Source organism: Ailuropoda melanoleuca, chromosome 11, assembly GCF_002007445.2.
Source record: "Ailuropoda melanoleuca isolate Jingjing chromosome 11, ASM200744v2, whole genome shotgun sequence".
Taxonomy (NCBI): domain Eukaryota; kingdom Metazoa; phylum Chordata; class Mammalia; order Carnivora; family Ursidae; genus Ailuropoda; species Ailuropoda melanoleuca.
The window spans coordinates 71,664,319-71,692,318 of record NC_048228.1 but is presented as its reverse complement, the minus strand read 5'-3'; the positions used below and the strand labels follow the sequence as shown (position 1 = coordinate 71,692,318).

Sequence of the window (28,000 nt, the reverse complement as noted above, 5' to 3'; positions counted from 1 at the left end):
CTGAGAAGTGTCCCCTGCACGGCCCCAGCCGCACACCCGAGAGACCGCTGCCGCTGCCGCCTGTCCCACGAGGGACCAGGATTTGCTGCCGCGGTCCAAACACCGGGCACTAGTTCCCAGCCACTACCCCGGGGGCGTGGCTCGCGCGGAGGTCCATCCATCCCATTGGCTGAGGCTGCCCGGGGGCGGAGTGAGCGCTCACCAGTCCCAGACACTACAGCTCCGCCCCATCGCGAGTCCTTGGGAAGGAGAGGCCGGGGTGGAGGAGGAGCGAGAGCTTGTTCCGAGAAGCCCCGACTGGGGACCATGGGGGGACAGGTGAGGCTACCGCCTGGAGAGCCCTGCCAGGAAGGTGAGTGTCTCTCCCCAGCCCAGGGACCTGGCATCTAGGGTGGTGACGAGACCGGGTGGGCGGTCCCGGTACTTGAGAAGAGAAATGAATACAAGGACTCGTAACGCATTCATTCGCGCGTTTACTCATTCAGTCTTTGAGCCAGTCAATAGATATTTATTGGTGCGTACAATATGCCAGACTCTGGGAAAGCCTGAGTAGAACAAGATAGACATACGTGGCTCCCTCGCTGGTCCAGGAGGCAGACCCATGTAAATTACAGCGTGCTGAGTGTCGTGACGGGGAAAATCGGGGTGCTGGGGGAAGATTCCCAAGTCTTGTCCGAGAAAGGGACGTTCCTCGGTCCTCTGACTCAGACTCGCTTCCAGAGTCGGCGGTCGAAGTCACCCGGTGGGCAGAGGGCGTGCCCCGGGACTGGGCGGGAGTCTGTGTTGCGCCCTGCGTTGGCTCCGGAGGGTCAGAACCTGTGGGAGAGGTCAGGCGCCCTCGGCCTCGGAGGAGGGCTCTGGACCCGCCTGGGCCGTCCACATCTCTCTGTTTTCGAGATGAAAACTTTTGCAACCCTGCTAGCCTCGCGTCTGACTCGCTGTGCAGTCACTTCTTGGCTACTTAAGGCCAGAGCCCAACAGAAGAGGAGACCGGGAACTGGGCTCAGTCATTGGTAGGTTTGTTACTGCCTGCTGGGCTGGGGTTTCGGGCCGCCACGCGAATCCTGAAAAATCGCTGGGCCAGGCCACTTGCTCTTTGCCAGGTGTTTACAACACTGGCCGACTTTCTAAAGTCACAGTACAGAACGCGCGTGTGAGCCAGGATAGAAGTAGGGATGGGCAGAGAAAGACAATTATCATATGGTTTCTCTCATCTATGGAACATAAGAAATAGGATGATCGGTAGGGGAAGAAAGGGATAAAGAAAGGGGGAGTAATCAGAAGGGGGAATGAAGCATGAGAGATTATGGACTCTGAGAAACAAACTGAGGGCTTCAGAGGGGAGGAGGGTGGGAAAATGGGATAGGCTGGTGATGGGTAGTAAGGAGGGCACGTATTGCATGGTCCACTGGGTGTTATACGCAACTAATGAATCATCGAACTTTACATCAGAAACCAGGGATGTACTGTATGGTGACTAACATAATATAATAAAAAAATTATTAAAAAAATAAAATTAAAATTAAAAAATTAAAAAAAAAAAAAAAGAAGAAGTAGGGCCGGGAATACCTGGGAGCGCACCGGCTGACAGGAAGGGTGTGTCTCAACTGAAATGTCAGTTTTCCCCGTGTCCAGGCGAGGGCTGATTTCTAATTTACCTGGTAAGGACATGAAGGTGGGAGGAGTGAGGGGCGTGGCAAGAATGCCTTTCCAAAGTTACTAACAACTTCCTGGGTTTCCTCTCCTCTTGGCTCCTCCAAATTATTCTTTGATGCAGAGAGTTTAAACTAAGAAGGGGGGGGCTGGAGGGAGTTGGAGAGGGTGTCAGTGAACTAGCCAAAACTATTGCCAGCAAGAGAGAGAAGGGACACAAAGAAAGAGAAAATGCCTGAAAAACTCACAAACTACTCAAAAGCTGAAGTTTTGAAAGTGGCTACTAAAGCCGCTGGATCTGGAATTATTTCCTAGATAGACTGCATGACCTTTGTCTAAATAATTCCTAAACCAGTAAGTCAGACTATTAATAGTATATCCACCCTTGTTTACCCAAGATCTGTAAGTAAGGAGGGTTTGTGAATTACCCTCGCTTGTTTGAACTTAGATGTTTTTCCTGCTTTACTCATGCATTTAGTTCCAACAAGATGTATTCAAACTCAATGCTTAATACCTGTGATTAATTATAGTTAATTGTGTGGGAAAGACAAGAGAAATCAGAATCCTTATCAATAGTGGGAAGAGATTAGGCTTTGGCGTCAGTCTTAGCTATGACTTAACCTCCTTGAGTCTTCATCTATAAACCGGGAATAATTTGTACAGTTTACAGTTGTCAGATTACATATGAACCACAGGTTCAGAGCCTGACATGGAGTAAAGGCTCAATTTTCCATTCATTCATTCATTCATTCATTCATTCATTCATTCAAATAACAAGAATCTATGTGCCAGGCACTGTCATGGGTGCTGCTATAGACGGGTTTGTAAGACAGTGACAGTCTAGTCCTAGACTCTAGTAAGCTTCCCATGCAGCTCACTGTGTAGAAGGCAGATAACATGCAACAAACAAATGAATAAAAAAGGACATTACAAGAGTGGTAGGTGTCATGGATAATGTATTGAGAGAGTTGAGGATGTTTAGATTGGGTACTCAGGGAAGGTCCCTTGGAGAAAGTTCTATTTGAGCTGAGATCCAGATGACAAAGAGTTCATCGTGAGATCTAAGGATAGAGCATTCCAGCTGGACTTCCATAAAGAAAAAGTTAACGCCATACTTTGTTTTTTACTCTTAAAACCTTAGATGTGTCAAAAGACTTCTAATCCAAAATTTTCTTTCTTTGTTTTAAAAAAAGATTTCATTTATTTATTTATTTGAGAGAGAGAGAGAGAGCATGAGTGGGGGGAGAGGCAGAGGGAAAGGGAGAAGCAGATTCCTCACTGAACAGGAAGGCAGATACAGGGCTCCATCCCAGGACCCTGGGATCATGACCTGGGCCAAAGACAGATGCTTAACCACCTGAGCCACCCAGGCACCCCAATCCAAAATTTTCTTTAAAAAAAATTATATATCTATATATAACACTATGAAGGGTGTTTTTTCATTTAGGTTTTTCATACTATGTCACATATTCCACACATCTCAGTTTGAGTCCAACAGCCAATAGAGACTTATTAATTTGAAAATATGACACCATGAAAATACGGTGTAAGAAATACACCCACCTGCATGAAGATTATGTGGCCGGGGACGGTATGGGGTTATGAGGAAACAAAGGACAGAAAGACTAGGCTGTAAAGAGTTCAAACCGTATATCCCAATGCATCTGCTTGAGAATTCTGACCTGGTTTGGCAGTAGGGAGAATATGCTGGAGATGGAGAGAGATCCAATGGTTTTCAAAGCTTTCTTTGACCATGTGGACTGCTTTTCCAGGGTGCAGCCAGCTAGCAGAGCAAAGAATGACATAGGTGGGTTTTAGGGCTGATTCAGCCTGGCATGATTTTGAGAGGAAGAAATTAAGGAACTGCATTCTTTGAGAACCGGCTGTATCTCTCTCGTACTGATTAGGGTATGTCCCATATTCGTGTATATAATCTTAAATTTTCAAAACGGGTTTGCACAAAAATGTATGTTTATCTTGACATGTAATTAAATTCTGTGTTTTATTAGGTAGTCATTATCTCCTTTTTACAGATATAGAAACCAAGGCCCAAAGAATTGAATAATGTTTCATAATTAGTGATCAAACCAGGCACAAAATTATTTGGGCCTTTGTTTCTCTGTAGGTGCCCATCCCCATTCTCTGGTTCTCTTGGATGCAGTGGTATTCATTTTAATGACTCTGAGATTTTACTCTTAAAGACATCTATGTCAAAACATTTCTCAAAATTCCACCAAGTAAACACAACTTCCATTATCAGGAAAAACTTCATTTTTTTTTGTAATATGTAGCTGGTTTTCTATTGCACTAAAAAAAAAATTTCCTCCAGATTTTTGCAAGTTGTTTTTCCAACCATCCATAGATGTCCTAAGTGCTGAAATTCAAAAGTACTCAAAGGTAGTTAAGATTCTCCACTAAAGGTTATTCAGAAAACAATATGCTAAAAATAGTTGAGTCCAATATTTAATACATAATTGTTTTTATTTTTTTAAGTTTTTATTTTAATTCAGTTAGTTAACATACAATGTAATTTTAGTTTCAGGTGTACAATATAGTGATTCAACACTTCCATACATCACCCAGTGCTCCTTAATCCCCATCCCCTATGTCACCCATGCCCCCCCCAACCATCAGTTCTCTATAGTTAAGAGTCTATTTCTTTCCTTCTTTTTTTTTTTTTAAGATTTTTTTATTTATTTGAGAGAGAGAGAGCATGCATGAACTGGGGGGAGGAGCAGAGGGAGAGGGAGAAGCAGATTCCCTGCTGAGTGAGAAGCCCCACACAGGGGTCTCAATGCCAGGACCCCAAGAACATGACCTGAGCCGAAGGCAGATGCTTAACCAACTAAGCCACCCAGGTGACCCAAGAGTCTGTTTCTTGATTTATCTCTCTTTCTGTTTTTTTCCTCCCTTGCTTGTTTGTTTTGTTTCTTAAATTTTACATATGAATAAAATCATATAGTATTTGTCTTTCTGTGACTGACTTATTTCGCTTAACATTTTACTCTCTAGCTCCATCCATGTCATTGCAAATGGCGAGATTTCATTCTTTTTTATGGCTGAATAATAACCATTGTATACATATGTATATGCCACATCTTCTTTATCCATTCATCAGCTGATGGACACTCGGGTTGCTTCCATAATTTGGCTGTTGTAAATAATGCTGCTATAAACATAGGGGTGTTTTTATATTCTAGATTGTAGGATAGTTCTATTTTTAATATTTTGAGAAACCTCCATACTGTTTTCCAGAGTGGCTGCACCAGTTTGCCTTCCCACCAACAGTGCAAGAGGGTTCCCCTTTCTCCACATCCTGGCCAACACCTGTTGTTGATTTTAGCCATTCTGACAGGTGTATTATCTCCTTGTAGTTTTGATTTGCATTTTCCTGATGGTAAGTGATAATGAATATCTTTTCATTTGTCTGTTGATGATCTGTATGTCTTCTTTGAAGAAATGTCTATTCCTGTCTTCTGCCTGTTTTTTAATTGGATTATTTTTGGGGGGGGGTGTTGAGTTTCATAAGTTCTTATCTATTTTACCTTTAACAATTTAGTAACTTTAGTGATGTACAGGTGGTAAAGTGTGAAAAGAGCAGCAGTTTATGTAGGAAGTCTGATGGTCAGCAGTCCTAGACTACTTGGCTTCTAAACATGCTGATAGTGGTAAGATTTGTTTAATTTTTAAGATTTTATTTATTTATTTGAGAGACAGACAGAGAGAGAGGATGAGGGTAGGGAGGGGCAAAGGGAAAGAGAGAGAGAGAGAAGCAGACTCCCTACTGAGCAGGAAGCCTGACTTGGGGTTCAATCCTGGGATCCGGAGATCATGACCTGAGCTAAAGGCAGATGCTTAACCGACTGAGCCACCCAGGCACACCATTTTTGTTTTCTTTAAAGATTAATTTGTTTGAGAAAGAAAGAGAGAGCATGCACACAAATGAGTGGGGGGAGGAGCAAAGGGAGAGGGAGAGAGAGAATCCTCAAACAGACTCCCCGTTGAGTGTGGAGCTTGATGCAGGGCTCGATACCAGGACCTTGAAATCCTGACCTGAGCCAAAAGCAAGAATTGGACGCTTAACCGACTGAGGCACCCCTTAATTTTTTTTTTAAATCAGTAGTGTCTTCTCAGTTTTACTTTGGTTAATTGAAATAATGGTCTTCTTACCCAGCCTTAATGGAATTTATATGTAGATATATTACTGTGACTTGATTTCCATACTTGCTCACATTCAGTTCTCATTATGTGCCAAATTTTCTCTAAATTATTTCTCATTTCTATTCTGCTCCCCTTGTTCCTGTTTGATAGTTCTCTCACTAAATTTGTCAGCTCCATGAGAACAAAGACCTGTTCACCTCTCTTGTTGGTCCCTGTCTCACCCGTGCTTAGAACAGGGCCTGGTACTCAGGAATTGCCCAATGAGAATTTGCAAAGGGTTGAATAAATGAATATCTAACATAGTGCCTTGCATGGTAGGTTTTCAACAACTATTTTGTTGAGTGAATAAAAGAAATAGATATATGGATGTACAATGTTGTTATAAAGTCATAATGAAGCTGTGAGAAGAAGTTTGTTTCATCAGCAGCATTAAATAATGATGATACAGTGTTATGATGGAACGCGACTAAGAAGTTCCTTTTTTTTAAGATTTTATTTATTCATTTATTTGAGAGAGTGAGGGCAAGAGAGCATGAGCAGGGGGATTGGCATAGGAAGAGGGAGAAGCAGGCTACCCGCTGAGGAGGGAGCCCCATGCAGGGCTGAATCCCAGGACCCCAGGATGATGACCTGAGCTGAAGGTAGCTGCTTAACTGACTGAGCCACTCAGGCACCCCAGAGAAGTTCCTTTGGAGTGCGAGGGCAGAGGAGGCCTTTCTAAGGAAGTAACATTTTAAAGATTTATTTACTTATTTTAGAAGAGAGAGAGGGAGTGAGAGCGGGGAGGGGCAGAGGGAGAGGGAAAGAGAGAATCTCAAGCAGACTCCATGCTTAGCTCAGAACCGGATGGGGGGCTCGATCTCATAACCCTGTGATCATGACCTGAGCTGAAATCAACAGTCGGATGCTTAAACAGCTAAGCTACCCAGGTGGCCCAGGAAGTGACATTTTAAAGTGAGACTCAATGAGGAGTTAGCTCTGCTGCAACTACCAAGGCTAAGTGACAAGTAACAAAGCTTTGAGGTGAGAAGGAATTTAGCCTATGAAAACAACAGGACAAAAACAAACAAAAAAAGCAATTGTAGGGAATGTGGTTAGGAAGAACTGGAGGCAGGATTCTATAGGCTCTTGTAGACTGTGGTGGGAATTTTAGATTTTTCCTAAATAAGAAGGGAAGCCATTGTGGAATTTTAGAGGGAGAAATGACAAGATTGGACCTACTCATCTAAAGACTCATTTCACCTGATCTTGCCCCCTGCTATATCTTGACGTCATCTCAGGCCATCTCCCTTCCACCACCCCAGTCAGCCTCAAGCACATTCCTGCCTCAGGGTTTTTGCATTTACACATAGCTGAGAGGTTTGTCCACTTAATTAAAAAAAATCCTTTATGCTACTCTTCCTGCTTTCTATGGTACTCAACATATTATATAGTTATTAGTTCACTTGTTTATTTTGTTGCCCCTCATTAGAATACACATGAGAGCAGGAATTCTACTTTATTTACTATTGTATCCCCAGCTTGTAGAAAATGCCAGACAGTAGATACTCAATAATTACTGAATCAGTGAGTGAAAAGACAGCTAGTGTTATTTCAGAGAATGAAGGAGAGAGAGGGAGTTGCAAGGTGATGTCAGAGGTGAGCAGGCTTCCGAGCGTGTAAAGCTTTTAGAGTTCAGGATTAGGAGTTTAGATTTTGTTTTAACTGCAATGAAAACTCATGGGTGGGGAGGGAAATTAAGCAGGGGAGTGACATAATCTAATTCACACTGGCTGATATTTGGAGACTACTTTGCAGGGGACATAAAGAAATTCATTCATATTTTTGAATGAAGCCTGTCCTCATATCACCTCTGCTGTCCCATTGGCCACCAGCTCACTTCTAGCCTGACAGCAGAGGAAGAATATTCCGCCCGCATCAGGAGGGGTAAGGGAGTAACTATTTGCTGAATAATAAGCCAAACTAACACATAAAATAGATGGTGACATAATGATTTCCTCAAACTGGAAATATCTTGTAGTGATTGAAAATGCAGTTTTATGTAATAATTGACTTCTTAGGAACCAGCTTTCCTACTGTATGTAATTACCTGAATAATTTAAAGTCTTATTCTCTATCTATAGGCAAATTGTACTTGAAAAAAATTATTCTAAGCATTGCATCTTTGCATACACATTAATAATAACTTTTAGCTGGCTTTCTTTGTACTTTATGTTTTCACTCTTCTGAAAGAAAAAGAATACTGGCCTGGGAATTGGATTGCTACTTGGCTGTAATTCTGACAATTACATGGCTTTGGCAAGTAACTTAATATCTTGGCATCAGTTTCTTTAAAACGTCTTTCGATTACAAATGCCCGTTAGTTTAAAGCTGGTGTATCAACAACATTTACGAGCCACTGGGATTGTAAGTAAATTACTCTGGGAACAAAGATTGTGTATGATCAAATCACAGAATTACAGAAGACATCTTCAGAATCACTGAGTCAAACTCCCCTATTTTAGAGATGAGGAAACTGAAATCACGAGTAAAAATTCAACATGTCCATGATAAGAGATAGTAACAGAGCTCAAAGTGAGGAGAGGCACAAAATCCATAGAAAACTTAACTTTACTTCGAAATTTTTAGTTTGAGTGTGTGTAAGTGAACTTTAACACTTGTACATGGAAGATGCATATTAAGTTCAACCCTATGAAACTGTTACGTTTATGGGGTCAAAAATTGTCAAATATCATTGATTACATATATTTCAACATAATTAAGAAGTTTAGCAGTACTGTTTGTGAGAGTATAAACATTGTACATGACTCAAATGTCCACCAACTGTAAAACAGAAAAATTAATTGTGAGGTAGTCACACAGTGGAACTCTGTAGAACAGTGGACAAAAACAAATCCTATAGCCACACACATCAACGCTGATAAATCTCAAAAACAAGCAAGTCCCCAAAGAATACGTACTGTGTGATTTACATTTTATAAGGTGCAGAAGAAGCAAAACTTAACACTTTGCTCTTTAAAGATATAGTCATATAAGGGAAATCTTTTTTTTTTTTTTTAAAGAAAAGAGATCTTATGCAGGAAGTCAGGATATTGTCACTTCTGAGAGGTAAGGTTTTATGTCTTAAATTAGGTGGTTGACACATTGGTGTGTATTGAATTTTTCTTTATAACCGACACATATTTTCTATATTTTAATTACTCAATATTTAGAAAAATTAATAAGAATAATACCAAAGAAGTAATATGCGCTCCCTGCTGGCAGGAGTACAAACTGGGCCAGTCACTTTAGAGAGCTGTCATAGTATCTATGAAAATAAAACATAATGAATGTAATAGATTTTCTGTATGTTGAATAAAGTTTAAACCCCCTGGATAATTACTTTGCTTACTAGAATCTTAAGGAGCCCACTGAGATATCTCTGATTCCTCTGAAATACTCCAGACTCCCTGCCCACACATTCTACTTCACCCATCTGTCTCCTGCCCCCTACTCCACACCCCCCATCCCACCCTTCACTCCTCCAGTCCCTCCTTCAGTCACATCTGCTGTAGGCTCTCTCCCCAACAGGCACCCAATGTAAAACAATTTAAGTTCTAAGGTCAGAAGCTAGACAAGATTTTTATTATTTTTCCTGCCATAAAACTTGCAGCATTAATAGCTACTACTCACAATAAGAACTTACAAAATGCAACAAAGATTATTTGCTTTCTCTTATCACCCTCTGCCCCCACACCCCCTAAGATGTTGGAAACATGTTGCTATGTCAACAGCTTAGAAAGAATATTGTTTCACTGGAATGAGCCCTGCCTACACTGTTTTCAGAGATGAAGTTTTGGAATGGTTATGTTAATTACATAGTAAGTAACACCAATGCAGCCATGCAATTTACTGGAAAGTCCAGTCAGATGTTTTCCCAGGAATTCATGTAATGGATATTCTTACTATAAAAATCACTTTCCATTCTTGGGTTTTAAATGAGATGAACAGTAACTGGAACACTGTTTGCCAAGGGCTGGCTTATTTGAAGATAGGCAATTCTTCTTAAAACAACCTGCCTGAAAATTCCTCAGTGTTACAGAATATCCCTAAAGTCCTAATAATTCTCCTTGGAATACTTAGAAGTTTTGACTTAGAATCTATTCTGTATCTTTGAAACAAAGTTGATTCATTTTCAACTTACAGAAATAAGTGAAATAATAATTATGAAAAGCTTGAATGCCATTATTTTACNTTTGAAACAAAGTTGATTCATTTTCAACTTACAGAAATAAGTGAAATAATAATTATGAAAAGCTTGAATGCCTTATTTTACCTTTTTATTTTTTATTTTTTTAAAAGATTTTATTTATTTATTTGACAGAGATAGAGACAGCCAGCGAGAGAGGGAACACAGGCAGGGGGAGTGGGAGAGGAAGAAGCAGGCTGATAGCAGAGGAGCCTGATGTGGGGCTCGATCCCATAACGCCAGGATCACGCCCTGAGCCGAAGGCAGACGCTTAACCGCTGTGCCACCCAGGCGCCCCTATTTTACCTTTTTAGGGACCTGCACTTTATCATTGTTTCTTAACTTTATAAGTGGTAAGTTCAGATAACTGCATAATGCTATGCCAGGGAGGAATAGATCCAGTTACCAAAGTTTTGTCCCTAAGACATCGTTTGGTCAAACTGTCTTTTGTTCAGACGGCTTCTTAAGATTTTGGGGATGTAGGGACACCTGGGTGGCACAGCGGTTAAGCATCTGCCTTCGGCTCAGGGCGTGATCCCGGCGTTCTGGGATTGAGCCCCACATCAGGCTCCTCCGCTATGAGCCTGCTTCTTCCTCTCCCACTCCCCTTGCTTGTATTCCCTCTCTTGCTGGCTGTCTCTATCTCTGTCAAATAAATAAATAAAATCTTTAAAAAAAAAAAGATTTTGGGGATGTAAAACAAATTTTTTTCACTGAATTCTAAAATTGTAATTGATTTGTTTTTCTTTGCCTTTTTTGTTTAGAGTAATTCAGAATGGGAAAATATGCTTTTTTAAAGAAAAAATGAAACTGAAAAAAAATGAAACTAATGTAACACCGTATGTTAACTATACTTCAATTAAAATGAAATAATGGGGCGTCTGGGTGGCACAGTCAGTTAAGCATCCAACAATTGGTTTCAGCTCAGGTCATGATCTCAGGGTGGTGAGATTGAGCCCCATGTCAGGCTCCATGCTTAGCACAGAGTCTGCTTGAGATTCTCTCTCCCTCTGCTTCTGTTCCTCCTGTTCTCTCTCCTGTAAAATAAATAAATAAATCTTTAAAAAATAAAATAAAATAAAAATAAAAGGAAATTACTTTTGGGACTTGATCAAGGTAAAAAGCTTTTGCGCAGCAAAGGAAATAGCTGATAAAACCAAAAGACAACCGACAGAATGGGCGAAGATGTTTGCAAATGTCTTATCAGATATAGGGCTAGTACCCAAGATCTATAAAGAACTTATCAAACTCAACACCCAAAAAACAAATAATCCAATCAAGAAATGGGCAGAAGACATGAACAGGCATTTCTCCAAAGAAGACATACAAATGGCCAACAGACACATGAAAAAATGCTCCACATTACTCGGCATCAGGGAAATACAAATCAAAACCACAATGAGATACCATATCACACCAGTCAGAATGGATAAAACTAACAAGTCAGGAAACAACAAATGTTGGCAAGAATGTGGAGAAAGGGGAACCCTCCCCTCCTACACTGTTGGTGGGAAGGCAAGTTGGTACACCCACTCTGGAAAACAGTATGGAGGTTCCTCAGAAAGTTGAAAATAGAGCTACCCTATGACCCAGCAATAGCACTACTGGGTATTTATCCAAAGGATACAAACATAGTGATCTGAAGGGGCACCTGCACCCCAGTGTTTATACCAGCAATGCCCTCAATAGCTAAACTATGGGAGGAGCCCAGATGTCCATCGACAGACGAATGGATAAAGAAGCTGTGGTGTATATACAATGGAATATCACTCAGCNACTCAGCCATCAAAAAAAAAAAAAAAAGAAATCTCACGGTTTGCAACAATGGGGATGGAACTAGAGGATATTATGCTAAGTGAAATAAGTCAAACAGAGAAAGACAATTATATGATTTCACTCTTATGTGGCATTTAAAAATAAACCAGAGGATCATAGGGGATGAGAGAAAAAAAATAAAACAAGACAAAACCAGAGAGGGAGACAAACCATAAGAGACTCTTAATTCTAGGAAACAAACTGAGGGCTGCTGGAGGGGAGGTGGGGGAGGGGATGGGGTAACTGGGTGATGGGCATTAAGGAGGGCATGTGTTGTAATGAGCACTGGGTGTGNGGGCACGTGTTGTAATGAGCACTGGGTGTGATATGCAACTGATGAATCACTGAACTCTACTCTGAAACTAATAATACACTATATGTTAACTGCATTTCAATAAAATAAAGTTTAAAAAAAAGAAAAAAAATGTTGAGAAGAGGGTCAGAAAATCTTGTCACACTATCACCTTGCTGGCAGCTAGCTTTTCAAGTGGAGAACAGATTTAAAAGTTCCTTATATTGTCTACAGTGGGTTCACTTTGTGTTTTAGTGTTTAGCTTTAAAATTCTAAGACACTGAAAATAATGGGTCTGGTTCAGTAGATTTACATGTTTATTTGAATCCTATTCTAAGAAAAGCATACTGATGTTTAACTCATTTTTTTACTAGATTTTATTTAGGAGAAGGTAGATGAGTAGACCTGAAAAATCATTCTTATAAGGAAAGTGGTACAGAAAACTAAACCCACTTTTTTTTTTAAGATTTTATTTATTTACCTGACAGAGATAGAGACAGCCAGCGAGAGAGGGAACACAAGCAGGGGGAGTGGGAGAGGAAGAAGCAGGCTCCTAGTGGAGGAGCCTGATGTGGGGCTCTATCCCATAACGCCGGGATCACGCCCTGAGCCGAAGGCAGACGCTTAACCGCTGTGCCACCCAGGCGCCCCTAAACCCACTTTTAAACACATTTTCAGAGATGCACCATCACCTCACCAAGCAGGTTAGCTAAATTTCCTATAAGATGCCGACAATGGATCGCGATGCCTGTCCCTACACTCAGGTATCGCGAACCCTGCTTTCCAGGAGCCACACTGATCGGGTGGAGGAGGGCGGTGGGTCTGGGGGGCGTGAGGAATGGCTGAGCTGTGGCAATGCCACACGCTACCCTTGCTGCTCTCGCAGGTGCCGTTCTGCTAGAACAAAGAGCCGAGCAAGTATTGCCAGGTTCTCCAATTTACATGAGGAAGTCAGACTTTCAAGTGACAGCTCTCGCTTGTAAATGATGACAACTAAACCCTTTTAAAGACATTTTAAGAACCTGTGGGAGCCAAACTGAACGTGTCCACAGGCATGTGAACCACTGGCTGGGAACGTTCCTCCATGTAGTAAAAAACAGTCTCAGGACCGTCCACTCGGGTTTCTCTTTCTCGGAGAAAAAAGGAATCAATATTAATGTATCTCCCTTTTGTTTGTTGACATTTCCTTCTGTGCTTTTTTCCAGGCTACGTGCTGTCTCTGCTCTGCCCCAACTCCTCCCAGGCCTGGTGTGAGATCACAAACGTGTCACAGTTGCTGGCTTCTCCTGTCCTCTACAGGGACTTGAATTCCAGCAGAAGCAACTTGAGCACTTCTGCAAAAGTCGAAAACAAATACAGTCTGTATGTGGGCCTGCTGCTGGCAATCGGTTCCAGTATTTTCATTGGCTCCAGCTTCATACTGAAAAAGAAGGGCCTCTTGGAACTGGCCAAGAAGGGCGTTACCAGAGCTGGTAAGAAACGGATGCAACTAGCCAATTCAGTTTTCTGCAGCAACTGCAGAAATAACCCTGTTGTAAGACCTTAGTGCTATAGTAATAATATTTTATTGCTCTATCTTAGCCCCTATTCTCTGTTCTTAACAAATCTCTCACGCAGTTTCTAGGATTGAGCCAGAAACGTCTCCTTTGGGGTGAAACTAAAGTTCTTGTTCCCTTGAGAGTGTGACCTGAGTCATTCTTTCATAGCTTTTGTGTGCAATTTCAGTATTCAAGGTCAGACGCTGCTTGCCTGCTTAGAACAAGTCAGTGGCTTTTCTCTGCACTCAGAATTAAACCCAAACACCTTTCCACAGTCTCTTACCTCCTACGTAAAATGGACCTTGCAACCTCTCCAGCTGTATCTTCTGATACCCTCCCTGTCACCGACTTTTCTCTGCTTCCCGGAATAGACCAAATTCTTTGCCACCTCCAGGTCTTTTCCCTTCCCCTGGAACTCTCTTCTCCCTGCCCTTCGTTTGGCTGACTCATCCGTCAGACTTCAGCTTAAGTATCAGCACCTTCGCTGTTTTTCCTGTCTGGGGAGGTGTCCCTCACCAACCCCCCCTTTACTCTCTTTCACTGCACTAAGGGTTTCCTTCATCGTACCTAAAATAATCTGTCGTTGTACGTGTATTGCTTATTTACTTGCTGATTGATAGCAGATGCAGAACAGTAGGAACCTTCCCTAGGATAGTGTTTAGGACCCAATAAATATTTGTTAAATCAATAAATGGATAGCAATAGAATTAGGTTGCTGTTCATAGTGACATTTCACACGCTGAGTAACTCAGCTTAACTACCCTTCATTAACCATGAACTTCTATTCATTCTTTTTTGCTTTTTTGGTCATTTTTTAAATAATATTTATTTTGTTATATTAGTCACCATATAGTACATCCCCAATTCTTGATGCAATGTTCCATGATTCATTACTTGCATAAAACACCCAGTGCACCATGCAATATGTGCCCTCCTTAATACCCATCACCGGCCTATCCCAATCCCCCACCCCCCTCCCCTCTGAAGCCGTCAGTTTGTTTCCCAGAGTCCACAGTCTCTCATGGTTTATTCCCCCTTCTGTTTATCCCCCTTCATTCTTCCCTTCCTTCTCCTACCCATCTTCCTATTTCTTTTTTTTTTAAATGATTTTTTATTATATTATGTTAGTCACCATACAGTACATCCCCGGATTCCGATGTAAAGTTCAATGCTCCATTAGTTGCGTATAACACCCAGTGCTCCATGCAATACGTGCCCTCCTTACCACCCATCACCAGTCTTTCCCATTCCCCCACCCCCCTCCCCTCTGAAGTCCTCAGATTGTTTCTCATAGTCCATAGTCTCTCATGTTTCATTCCCCCTTCTGATTACCCCCCCTTTCTTTATCCCTTTCTTCCCCTACCGATCATCCTAGTTCTTATGTTCCATAGATGAGAGAAATCATATGATAATTGTCTTTCTCTGCTTGACTTATTTCACTTAGCATTATCTCCTCCAGTGCCGTCCATGTTGCAGCAAATGTTGAGAATTCGTTCTTTCTGATAGCTGAGTAATATTCCATTGTATATATGGACCACAGCTTCTTAATCCAGTCATCTGTTGAAGGGCATCTCGGCTCCTTCCACGATTTAGCTATTGTGGACAATGCTGCTATGAACATTGGGGTGCATATGGCCCTTCTCTTCACTACGTCTGTATCTTTGGGGTAAACACCCAGGAGTGCGATGGCTGGGTCATAGGGTAGCTCAATTTTTAACGTTTTAAGGGACCTCCACACTGTTTTCCAGAGTGGCTGTACCAACTTGCATTCCCACCAACAATGTAGGAGGGATCCCTTTTTTTTGCCATTTTGATGTAGAGTGAATATACAAACACTTCACATATTTAATGTATACAATTTGATGAGTTTGGACATATGAAAATACCTGTGATACCATCACCATAATCAAGATAATAAACGTATGTATTACCTCCCACAGTTTTCTTATGTCCCTTTTCCTTTTTTTTTTTTTGTCATCAGAATATGTAACATGAGGTCTGCTCTCCTGTATTTTTTTTTTGCTCTTTCAGACCTTTTTTATTTACAGTTTGTGTTCACTGCAAATCAGTTCTATAATATGAGAAGTTACTATGAATCAAAGTCTAAATACACAAACATAATATACAATCCAGAATAGCTGTACAGCACTCAGGTGTGAAACAAAACAGTGTTTACTCACATACACAGCAGCTTAACATCTGTTGGATATGGTTGTTTCAGTGTAGGTCCCTAAAGATGGGGAAAAAAGACTTTGGTTATCAAGGCCACTGTGGCCATATTAGATATTAGATATTAGATAGGAACATCTAAGCATCGGTGCATGACCATGCAAACAAAAATCCTTACAGTGTCTATTTTTAAAAAGCTTTCTGTGCATCAAGGCAGACAACATCCAAGATTAGTTAACAGATGATTTCTTAAAATGTGACTTAAGAAGTAGGGACATGGAGGCGCCTGGGTGGCTCAGTCGGTTAACAGTCTGCTTAGGTCATGATCTCAGAGTCTTGGGATCAAGCCTCACATCAGGCTCCCTGCTCAGCGGGGAGCCTACTTCTCCCTCTCCCTCTACCACTCCCCCTGCTGGTGCTCACTCACTCTCTCTCTCTGTCAAATAAATAAAATCTTTTTAAAAAATAATAAAATAAATAAAAGTGGCTTTTCAATCCACTGGAGAAAGGATGGATTATTCAATCAAAAGTGTTAAGACAACTGGCAAAAATTGGAGGAAAAAATATGAGTTCTACTTCATACCATTCAGGAATTTAAAATGAAATGATTTTTCTCAAGAAACCTTAAGGTCTTTCTAAGCATGCAGATAAAGGAAGAATCTATTCTGTATAAAGGAAGAGACTATCTGGATTGATTTTTTAAAAAAAATCCTACATGGAAACACTTTAAAACTAAAAAGCAAATGACATATGAGCCTGGGACTGGCGGGGGGGGGGGCAGTTTCCAAAATATATGACAGACAAAGGATATTAAGATCCACAGTTGATAAGAAAAAGATTAGTACCCTAAGATAAAATAGGCAAATACATAAACAAGAAACTCACAAAATAAGATGCAAGTGTCCAATAAACATATATAAGTAAATGTTATTTCGCTAGTACCAAAAGAGATACCATCATATAAAAAGGAGCTCTGGGTTGTTGTCTACCATTTTTCTTTTTTTTTTCTTTCTTTTATTTATTTATTTTTTATTTTTTTTAATTTTTTTTTTTGGTTGGGGGACGGGAGGGCAGGGACAGAGGGAGAGAGAAAGAGAGAATCCGAAGCAGGCGTCAACGCCCAGCACAGAGCCAATCATGACCCTGAGATCATGACCCCAGCCGAAATCAAGAGTCAGACGCTTGGATGCTTAGCCAGCTGAGTCACCTAGGTTCCCCTGTTGCCTATCATTTTAACAAGGTTTTGTTTTTTCTTTAAAAGGCCCTGTGTTGGTAAGGGGCTCTGGAAAATAAATAGCCCTCCCAAACATTGCTGGAGGCAGTATAAAGGGGTACAGACTTTCCTAAGAGCAATTTGGTAAAGTTTAAAAATGTCAATGTCTTAAAACCTAGTAATTCCACTTTTGGAAATTTATCTTAAGAGGTGAACAAGGATGCCACCTATAGTTACATACCAGGGTATTTATTTAAGGATTTTATATAATGAGAACAAAAGTAGAAACTCAGTGTGTGTGTGTGTGTGTGTGTGTGCAGCTGCACACAGGTTAAGTAAATAACGATGTCAGATTTTGAAATAATATTCAACCATTAATTAAGGACATGAGAAAGTATTTGTGATAATTAAGTTTTTTAAAGACAGATTATGAAATTATATTGTAATATTCCAATTTAATCATTTGCACATTTTGTAAGAAGAAAATCCTAAATAAACTACTTTGCAAGATAATCTTCACAGCTAAGACATCCTGTTTAGTTTAATCATAGCAACATCAGAGAGGTCAAATCCATAGAATTAAGTATATCAAAATTGGTGAAAAAATTCCATTTTCTATAGCAAACATAACAATGACTTTAGGTCACAGATTACAGTAAAGAAAAGATCACCCTTGGAATATTCAGGAAAGCTTTCTGTCGTTTTCAGTAGACTGGAAAGAAACTCAATTTCATGATGCTAAGGTAGATAATAAGGAAGAGTCCAGCTGGCTTAAGCTTGTTATTCTCTGACTGACTATCCAAAATCTCGAAAGCTCTTCTGTCAACAATCTTCTTCCCTTTAAGGTCCTCATTAGGTAGCAATATAATTTACAATTTATGGGTTTCTGTCTTTAATTTTAACTGTAGCTGAAACAAAGAACTGAGGGCTTATAATATTCTGTGCCCACACTTCTGTGCCCACACCACATAAATACAGTAAATCTAATGATGAAGCAAAATTCTTGCAAGTGAAAAAGCTTACTTTCTATAGAAATGAAAAGTGACATCATCGAAAGCAGTTCAAGATCCTTAGAAATGACTAAGTAAATAAGCTGAAGACTAGCTATACTGAGTTGGCCTTAATGTGGGGTCTCAGTGGTGTGTCTCTCGATCGGATGGGGGCCCCCAAATGTGGGGTGACGATAGGGTGGAAGCCACTGGTGTGGGAGGTGAAAGAATTCACCTGAGGCAGAACAAAGGAGACAGAAGTTGAATGAATATACCAGAGGGTGTGGTGGGCAGGGCCGCAAGGGAGAGGCTGTCCGCCATGAGGTGGGGGCTGTTTCTAAATGGGAAGATAAAGAGTTATGGGGACGTATGGAATTCTCCCTTTTTCAGTTAACTGTGCATAGTTGTAAGTAGCCCAATGGTCAGTTAGGGCCTGTGGCCATCTTGAGGTGGGTCTCCTGATGGGCCTTTTCTGCATTCCGTTGCTCAAGCCTGTTTACCTGAAAGCAGGCTCCACACTTCAGTCTTGCCTTTTCCAACCATATTGTATTAGTTCTCCTAGCAGTCAGTTCTTCAAACCTTCTTCCTCCAGTTTAGAACCTAATTTTAATTTTTATTATGTTCCTAGGTCAAGGTGGACATTCTTACCTCAAAGAATGGCTCTGGTGGGCAGGATTACTCTCAAGTAAGTCCTTACTGCTGAGAATAGTGTTTGCTTATAAAATGATAAATAAATTACATGGAATTGTTCAACAGTGATTACTTATCTTCCTGGTAAGGATGGCATTCAAGTCTGGAAATTTTCATGTGGGTATAATATATTGTCTTATATATAAAATAAGTCCAATATTTTTAGAATTAATTATTCCTCTTCCCTCCCTGCACCTCCGTGTTCTCAATACTATCTTGGAATGCAAGGGAGGAAAGTTAACATTTGAAATATTATATATATATATATTTTTAAAGATTTTATTTATTTATTCGACAGAGATAGAGACAGCCAGCGAGAGAGGGAACACAGGCAGGGGGAGTGGGAGAGGAAGAAGCAGGCTCACAGCAGAAGAGCCTGATTGTGGGGCTCGATCCCACAACGCCGGGATCACGCCCTGAGCCGAAGGCAGACGCTTAACCGCTGAGCCACCCAGGCGCCCCTGAAATATTATATTTTATCACAAACTTCTCCTCGGTTATATTTTATTCTCCAGAACAATGGAGGAAAATGCCTTCTTCCCATATTTCCCAGCTCCTAATTCAAATCAGTGATGGTTCTAGCTGCATGTTTTCTAAGGAATGGGTACATTTTCCTGGTCAGAACCAAAACATGGGTAGATCAAAGTCCCCTCTGGCTGCTTAGCACTGAACAAATGGAGAGAAGATGAAGCTTGTTGGCCCTTCCCTTCTCCCAGACTTGCCCTGAGGACTACCTGAGACTGTTGGATGGGAAAGCACTTTACAGATGCTCAAACGGTGTGCAGAGAAGGCAGTGTTCTCTCTCATGGGCACTTTTGCAGATTTCTATCTCCTGCCCTAACCCCTCTGAATATTCTTAAATCCCAAACCTAAAACTTCCGAAGGTGGGAGCCTCTCGTTTCTCACCACCATCACCCTCTGTATCAAGAAGCCTCAGACTCCATTTATTTTCCTGTACCAAGTGACACACTTCAGGACTTGGGTGGTCCTCTTATGAAAAAGAATTGGATGACTTTTCTTTAATATTAGCATCTCAAAAGATGATAAATAAAAATTATTTAAATTTAAACTTGTATAGCCCTTTCAGTTGTTAAGGTGTTTTCTGTTTTCTTACTTCATTGGAATAAAAGTTGACAGGGACTGAATCGAGAAGATTCCAGATAGATATTTTGGATGACTTTTTCTCCTTTTCTCTCTCTCCTTGTGTCTCCCCACCCTCTACCCACACGATAGGATGAAGATATAAGGAGAATGTTATGTGGCTACATTTACAATTTTATTCTCATCATGTACAAAGTTCATGCTAGTACTGAAGAGAGAAAAGCAGAAGTCTACAACATTAGAGATTTTGTCTAGTGACAAACATACAGCACTTCAATCATGAAATTAATATTTTCCTGGAAAGCTGTCTATAGAGCTAAAATATAAATACTATCAAGTATTTAAGAAAGTTTCGTATTTGAAGAAAACTGCCATAGCTCTTCTTAGAAAAGCAGTCTCTCAATTGTTCTGTTCTGGAAGTTTCTATCTGTGTTATATTTCCCCAAACCTGAGTACTCCTGCAGATTTGGCTGCAGGAGAGGGGGAGGCCAGGAGCATAGCAACCACAGAGGGAGGGGAAAAGAAAAAGTATTCTGGTGTCTTTTATCTGTTCCAGAAATTCTCTCTACAGTCTAAGTGTTTTCTTGGCATAGGTTGCCCTCATGAAATACTACATTCCGTGGGCAAATGTTCAGTTGTGACCCATAAAAATAATTTGGCCCCAAGACAAGAGTCTTGTCCTGAGAGGGAGCTTCCCTCACTCTAGAAATCATCTCACAGACGTCTGGAGTTCCTCAGATAAGAGAAAGATTGCAGGAGCACATCCTTATGATTTTAAAAGCTGCCTTCTGGATCTCCTTGAGCTTCTAAGATACTGTTAAGGTGCTTTGGGATCATCGACAATTCAGAGGCGCCTGGCCGCCTGGGCCTGTGGTAGGCATTTCTGGCTGTCCCCTGCGGGGTCAGTAGGTCTCTGCAGAGCATTCTAATTTGCCGCATGGTTTTTTGTTAATGTGCATAACAGTGGGCATTCTTGAGCACATAGAATTATTCTTTGCTTAGAACAAAACTACGTCTAATTAGATTTACCAAAGTGACCAAATAGGTTTTGGTAGTGACATAAATAAAATCTCTATTGGATGTCACTTAAAATGTGTATTCATCTGTCACCACTTTTCGCATTAATTGAGTTTATATCACCAGGTAATTAGTTTCTCTGCATCCCTTAATACCAATTGTCCCCCACCCTCCATAAGAAAAAGTTAAATTGTTCCTTTAAGCTGGATCTGTCAGGATCTTTGGGATAGAAGTCCATCACTTTGCATGCGCCATTGCTTTTTCTCTTCTGACAAGTAAGTCCATCTCTCATATGACTACTGTGGCTTGTTTTCCAGTGGGAGCTGGAGAAGTGGCCAATTTTGCAGCTTATGCTTTTGCACCTGCCACGTTGGTCACCCCGCTGGGTGCTCTGAGTGTTCTCATAAGGTACGTGAGAAATGAACTTGGCTTCCTTTTTTTTTTTTTTAAGATTTTATTTATTTATTTGTCAGGAAGAGAGAGAGAGCACAAGCAGGGAGAGCGGCAGGCAGAGGGAGAAGCAGTTGCCCTGCGGAGCAGGGAGCCCAATGTGGGACTGGATCCCAGGACCCTGGGGTCATGACCTGAGCTGAAGGTAAACGCTTAACCGGCTGAGCCACCCGGGCGTCCCTGAGCTTGGCTTCCATAGAGGTGTCAGTGCCGTGATGAATATAAACCACAAGAAATACATTGCTAAGCATATCTTAAAATCTCATACAGCTCATTTGAGAAGACACAAGAAAGAGCAGTAGAAGCAGGGAATAAATTGTGTTGTTATTTATAAAACCTCTGAGAGTGGGCCTGGTTTCCTGCTAACATAAAGTAATCGTGTGTTATGTTTGTGTTTATTCAAAGAAGTTTCGCAGATTTCTCTCTCTCTCTCTCTCACCTGAACACATTGCCCATTCGATCCTCTCTGTTGTCATGGTGGTCAATGACCATAGCGGTCAGAGGACTTGTAAAAGCACAGTGTTTGGGTTAAATTTCAACTCTCATTTAAAGTCTTCCATTGTTTGCCAGATAGTTATGTTTGGAGACCTTTTGAAACAGGAATAATTTTCATGTTCATAGAACACAGATCTCATTTTTCTGAGTGGTCATTCTTATGATCCCAAATGAACGTGTTCAGTGGGTGCGTGAACTCTTACAGCTAAGCAGCTCTTTTATTTATTGTAATTTTTCTATTCCTTTTCCCTCCATTATCCACCTCTAGTAGAAAGCCTATGACTAGGCCAACCCACTTCTTTTCACCTTCTTTGTAGGACTGTTTGAGAAGTAAATGAGTCAGTACACATAGAGCTCTAGAACCCTGTCTATGCACGGAACCATAACTCTTAGTAGTAGCAGTATTTGGCTGAGGCTCACAAGTCCTCACAAGTGGCCGCATGAGGATGGCTCTAAGAAGGCGCCAGGTAATGGACCACAGTCTCAGGTGCACCTTTGTCCAGATCATAGCCCCATGGGAGTGCCAGGGCATCCAGGGAAGGAGGCGGGTGTGCGGGAGCCACAGCAGACCTGTTTGGTGGAGCAGCAGGGTGGCATAGTCTGTGTCCATGGCGGCGCCCACAGAACTTCCTAAGGCCATGGCAACCCAAGAGTGGGGACTGCTGCGTAAGTGAAAGTGTCAGGGCGGTAGCAGCTGGTAAGAAAATACTTCCAATATTTTGACAACCCATATTTGTGCGCACTAGCTAAATATCAGCCCCGAGCAGATCGGTTCTTCTTTAGACATGTATCCTTTTTTGAAGCTTTCATGAGCACACATAATCTCAATGAATTATGCCAGTAAGATGTAAAAAATCTTCCATTTTCTTTGGCTTTGTGGGAGAAGATGGGGAAACTGAAAATTAATTGAGTGGGATCTATCTCTTTTGGGAAGATGACATGGGTACAGAATGTCTGTTAAAACTCTGTTGCTAAAAAGGAAACAGATTTGACTGACCATTTCTGAGTCTTAAAACTAATCAGGGTTTTCAGCATCCCATAGCATATTCAGATCAGTTGATTGGCAACTGGGATAGAGTGGTGGGTGCCACAGTGTGACTTGTCAGCTGCTATGGAATTCAATGTTAATCGAATGAGAGTGATTTTTTTTTTCTTCTCCCAACAGTGCAATATTGTCTTCCTACTTTTTAAATGAGCACTTGAACATTCATGGGAAAATAGGCTGTATATTAAGTATTTTGGGGTCAACTGTGATGGTTATCCATGCCCCACAAGAAGAGGAAGTCACTTCTTTGCATGAAATGGAAATGAAATTGAGAGACCCAGGTCTGTGATTCAACCAAAAGAAACACTCAGATTCTGTTCCACTTTCTCTCCTCATAGATGAGTTTGTGATAATACTGTAAAAGGTTCCCTTCAAGCCTCATTGTGGGTTGTGTGATACAGTAAGTTTTGACTGTATTATAAGTCTTTGGTAAAGGTGACACAACGTACTGGTCCATCCATGCTTGCTCTCGACACACTGAAAGGAGATGGGGATAGGAGGGGCAAAACTCCAACTCCAACTTTGGCCACTTTCCCCCTCTGAAAATAAAAAGTCAATCATATGATACCTGCCGTACCTCATAGTGTTATCTGTGAAATTCAAATGATCGTTTGTGAAAGTCCATTGTAAAATGTCGAGAGCCATGCAGTAAAACGTTGTTTTGTGTTTGTTTTAATTTAATCTCACTTCCCTTTCTGAAACACTTACACTCCTAACTCATGACTAACAAGATTTTGCAAAAGATATGAATATTAGCATTTTCTGAAATTGAATTCTTTTCTCTTCCAAACAGGATTTATTTCCTTTGCTGTAATCATAACTGTGATCTCATTGGTGCTGATTTTGATTGTGGCTCCCAAGAAGGGACAGACCAATATATTGGTCTACATTTCAATCTGTTCATTGATTGGAGCATTTTCAGTTTCTTCTGTCAAGGGCCTGGGAATTGCCATTAAGGAACTGTTGGAATGGAAGCCAGTTTACAAGCATCCCCTGGTCTTTGTTTTGCTGGCTGTACTTGTGTTCTCAGTGACGACACAGATTAACTATCTCAACAAGGCACTGGACACCTTTAATACATCTCTTGTGACTCCCATTTATTATGTGTTCTTCACATCCATGGTAGTAACTTGCTCAGCCATCTTATTCCAAGAATGGTACGGCATGAAAGCTGGAGATATCATCGGGACCTTGAGCGGGTTCTTCACCATTATCAATGGCATCTTCCTTCTACATGCTTTTAAGCACATTGACATTACCTGGAGTGACCTGACTTCCACTACTCAGAAAGAAGTCCTGTCTCTGAATGGTGGTGAAGACAAGTATGTCTTACTAGAGAACACAGAATGTTCAACCCCAGGATTCAATGATGACATTACCTTGTTTAGCAGGACTGAGGATCAAAGTCTCTAGAAACCCTGAACTTTAACCACATAAGACATTTGGAGAGGATAAGAAATGCTTGATTTTTTGAAGAACTATTAGGAAAGCTGACATTTTTAAAGTTCTAACTAATAATCTAGATGTGAGCCCCCCCCCCACCAAAAAGCCTTCCTTTTGGCCATCAAATTTGAAAATCAAGGTTTGGATCCTCTTCCAGAAGACTTCTACTGTTTTTCATTTCTACAAACTTGAAATATTCTCTAAGCACAAAAGAAGTTAAAGAGTTATATGAGTCTCTGAGTAATCTCTCCTGGTCACAATAGATTTGTTTCTGCCAGGTGGCTCTTCATTTCTTTGGCTGCTATTCTTAGTAATTCATAGATAAACTTAACTACGTGCTGAAAAGCAGAGTATCAATCATCATTCTCTGATGAGTCATAGTTTCAAATTATTAAAACTGAGAAGAGAGGTTACTCACGCTCCCCCCCCACTTCTGTAACTTCCTTCTTTATAAACTAGATAGCTAAAGAGTGAGTGTTAAAGAAAAAAATAGGCCTACCTTGGAAATTTGCTCTTTGGTGGGCTAGAATGCACCAGACACACAGCCCGTGAAGGGCTTATGAATTGTAATTTATTGCCATATCGGAAAAATCTATTACCAATTCAAAATTGGAGAATGAAGAGGAAGAGAAATTTTTAAATGAAACACAGTATTTTTTCTTTTCACACACAAAAAATGCAAATGATTACATTCAAGGCTTCTTTTAACTCAAACCTGAACAATGTAAAACAAAATTGAATTTCTGGAGAAGTCCAAGTGATTTCAGCTTTAGGGTTTCTTATATTCACTTTGTCCCTTTCTCTGTTATCCCAAAGGTCATTTTTCCTGTTGACAGATTGTGTACAAATAACTGGTACATTACTTTAGGATTATATGGTACACCTCAATTTTTCGCAAATGTCTAATCCCCAAAGAGTAAGTTTTCCACAGACTGTTTGGAAACAATTAGAAAAAAATCTTTGCAAAACCCTGAATGAGTTATCATAATTGTTCTCTTGAAATTTGGCACTTTCACCGTTATTAAGGAAATTATAGTTAGTCACTAACCTTTTTAACAATATACATATCCTACCACAATAAGTGGTAGATTGTCTTTTTCTGTTGAATTTTATCCTGACCATATTTTTCATACATTTTTATTGAGAAGGTTTCGGGAGAATAGGAAGGGGAGTGAACTTCCCAGAAAACAATATTAAGACCTCAGGGACTACTACAGAAAAATACCTTTTGCATATTAAGACTTCTGTGCAATTTTCCTGTCTCCAAGTGCACAGCAGGAATAACATTTTTGGTGGTTTTGCTTTCATGTTTATGGACAGATATCTTATCACTCACTGATTTCATGAGAAAGAAATTACCTATTTCCAGACTCAACTTATTTCTGTCAAAACAAAAATCCTAACCAAAAAGTTATGACATTAAGACAAAAACAAAACAAACAAACAAACAAAAAAACACTTCAGGTTGATTCGATTTTTCTGTTCCAACATCAGATTTTATTAGTTTTATTTGTTTGTAATCTAGCTCAAGTCCATCCTGGGTAATAATAATAAATTCTCTAATCGAGAATTCTATTCAACTGACATAAGCATTTCCCAGTTCTGTTGAGCTCTGACCGATGTTCCCAGGGATGTCCTGAGGTGACCGTGAAGTTGGAAAGGGCTATCAACAGTGTCTTCGGCACAGGTCAGTGTTGAGTGCAACCCCAGTGCGTTCTTATTTTTGACAATTGATAATCCATGGAAGATACATGGGTTGATACCTCTCAGGTCAAGTACGTGTTTACTCTGTTGATTGCTGTTTAATTGTATATCAGATACATAAGCTATGAACACAAGTTTGTAGGAAAAGTATTTCTGAAAAGGTAGTGTTTAAAAATGGTAGAAATTCTTTGAAAGTTCTTTTTTCCCTATTGAAAAATTCTACTGGTTTCTCCAGGATACTCCCTTAGTAAGGAAATTAAGGGCATCCAGCCTAAGGCCGTGGTGGTTCTCCACGCTAGTGAAATTCAGTGTCAGGTATTTCTTAAATGTCACCTGTTACAGAGCTTTGCCTCTGGTATACTGTGCCCAGCTAAAGATTCATGGAACACAAGAACTCATGTGTATCCTGGATTGGAAAATGAACTGGTGTTAACATATATGCCCAGGAGAAAGGCTGAGAAAGATTTAACAAGTTGAAATATGTTGGAGAAACAATAAAATATTTTTAAAATTCTAAAAATCCCTGGTGGGTCTATACATTGAAAAACCAAAATGTTATTGTAAATCTAAAACAATAATTTTTCCCAAATAGGAAGATACTGTCTAAGAAGGAATAAAATGATGGATCCCTGTATTCAGACTATGTTAGTCTTCACTGGGAGTTTCATATATGTATATATTTTAATATATATCTTTATCTCACCTAGGTATCTTAAGATTTATTATGTGAATATCTGCACATGGGTCATTAGGGATTACAAAGCTGTGTTCACACAGCCAGATTGAAAGTTTTCCCAAATTCTGTAAATATAATAGTTTCATCTTATTTTTATATATAATTTTACTCTTAGGTCAATGGCTAAGAACTTTATTTTTAGTTCAGATTGCAGAGAATGTTCATGAAACTCTTCAGATTTAGCAGCACGAAATTAACGCCTTTGTTTAAAGAGTGCAAATTGAAATACCTGGAAAGCACCCACGTTAGGCCTGATGTATGAGGCATTTAACATAATTTAGTTCTCTTTGAATCGGCATTTGGATTCTTATAGTCTTATTACTAGATAGTTAAGGACCACCAGTTGCCAATTTTCAGACATCCTTCATCTTTTCTTAAGTTGTGTCACATTAGCTTGTTTTAAAGAAACCAAGTGAAAATGAATTCCATCATTATAACTATCTCAACACCAAAATGATCCAACAAAAATATTTTTTTCTGAAAGCCCATAAAACTGAACTAAATGCAATCTTCACATTCTAATAAAACTTTGTGGAAAAGTAATTTGTATGAATATATATGAAATGTCCTCAAATATTTTGAATAAACTCTATAGTCATGAAATTTTCTATTTTTCCAATGTTTATACATACTGGTCATTTTAGAAAGTTTACAAATTTTAATCTTTCTGTATATTTTTCATTTGCAATAAAGTGTGGTTTAATTATGGTTGTTGGAGTTCAATTTTTAGTTTATTGAAGTTAAGTATGTGTAATGGCAAAAATACCCCGTTTAGATTTGAGATTTTTTTTTTTTAAGTTTTGAGGTTAAAAAAAGAATCTGCACTTAGGTTAATTTTGGTCTATCATTTTCCTTGAAATTGAAATCTGTTTTTTTAGAAGAAGGCTCGCCACAAAACCATTTCCTGTATAATTGATTTGACACCTGAACCAAAAGTAGGAGAAACTGTCTTATCTTTAAATAATTGTATTGAACAAGACAGGTGTTCAAAGCAGTCAGTATAATGAAATCTCTCAGTTCCAAAATTTAAAAGGAGAAAGCATTATAAAAATAGTTGGAAGCACTGCATTATATTAAGTTCACATTTGCAAACTCAGCAAATTGAAGAAGCAGAGGAAGAGGGAGAAAGCATTATCAAAATATTTGGTAGCATTGCATTACGTTAAAATTTACATTTACAAACCCTCAGTGAATTTCCTTCTAGTCCCTGTGGAACTAATCTTCATTTCATGGGGGCACCTGGCTGGCTCAGTCCATAGAG

General features: G+C 40.0%; 1 protein-coding gene across 1 annotated transcript; it reads left to right on the top strand.

Moving 5' to 3' along the window:
- The first annotated feature begins 253 nt into the window (after positions 1 to 253).
- On the top strand, positions 254 to 28,000 carry NIPAL1 (NIPA like domain containing 1). The gene is made up of 6 exons (XM_011222033.3): positions 254 to 352; positions 13,355 to 13,621; positions 18,687 to 18,743; positions 21,184 to 21,274; positions 22,977 to 23,137; positions 23,650 to 28,000. Exons 1-6 carry the CDS (start codon positions 307 to 309, stop codon positions 24,267 to 24,269), a joined length of 1,242 nt encoding a protein of 413 aa, XP_011220335.1. The 5' UTR covers positions 254 to 306; the 3' UTR covers positions 24,270 to 28,000.

Coding starts and splice junctions, on each gene's coding strand:
- NIPAL1 (XM_011222033.3), top strand. CDS start 307: ATGGGGGGACAGGTGAGGCTACCGCCTGGAGAGCCCTGCCAGGAAG. Junction 21,275..22,976: donor GCTCTGAGTGTTCTCATAAG/GTACGTGAGAAA, acceptor TTCTCCCAACAG/TGCAATATTGTCTTCCTACT. Junction 23,138..23,649: donor AATGAAATTGAGAGACCCAG/GTCTGTGATTCA, acceptor TCTTCCAAACAG/GATTTATTTCCTTTGCTGTA.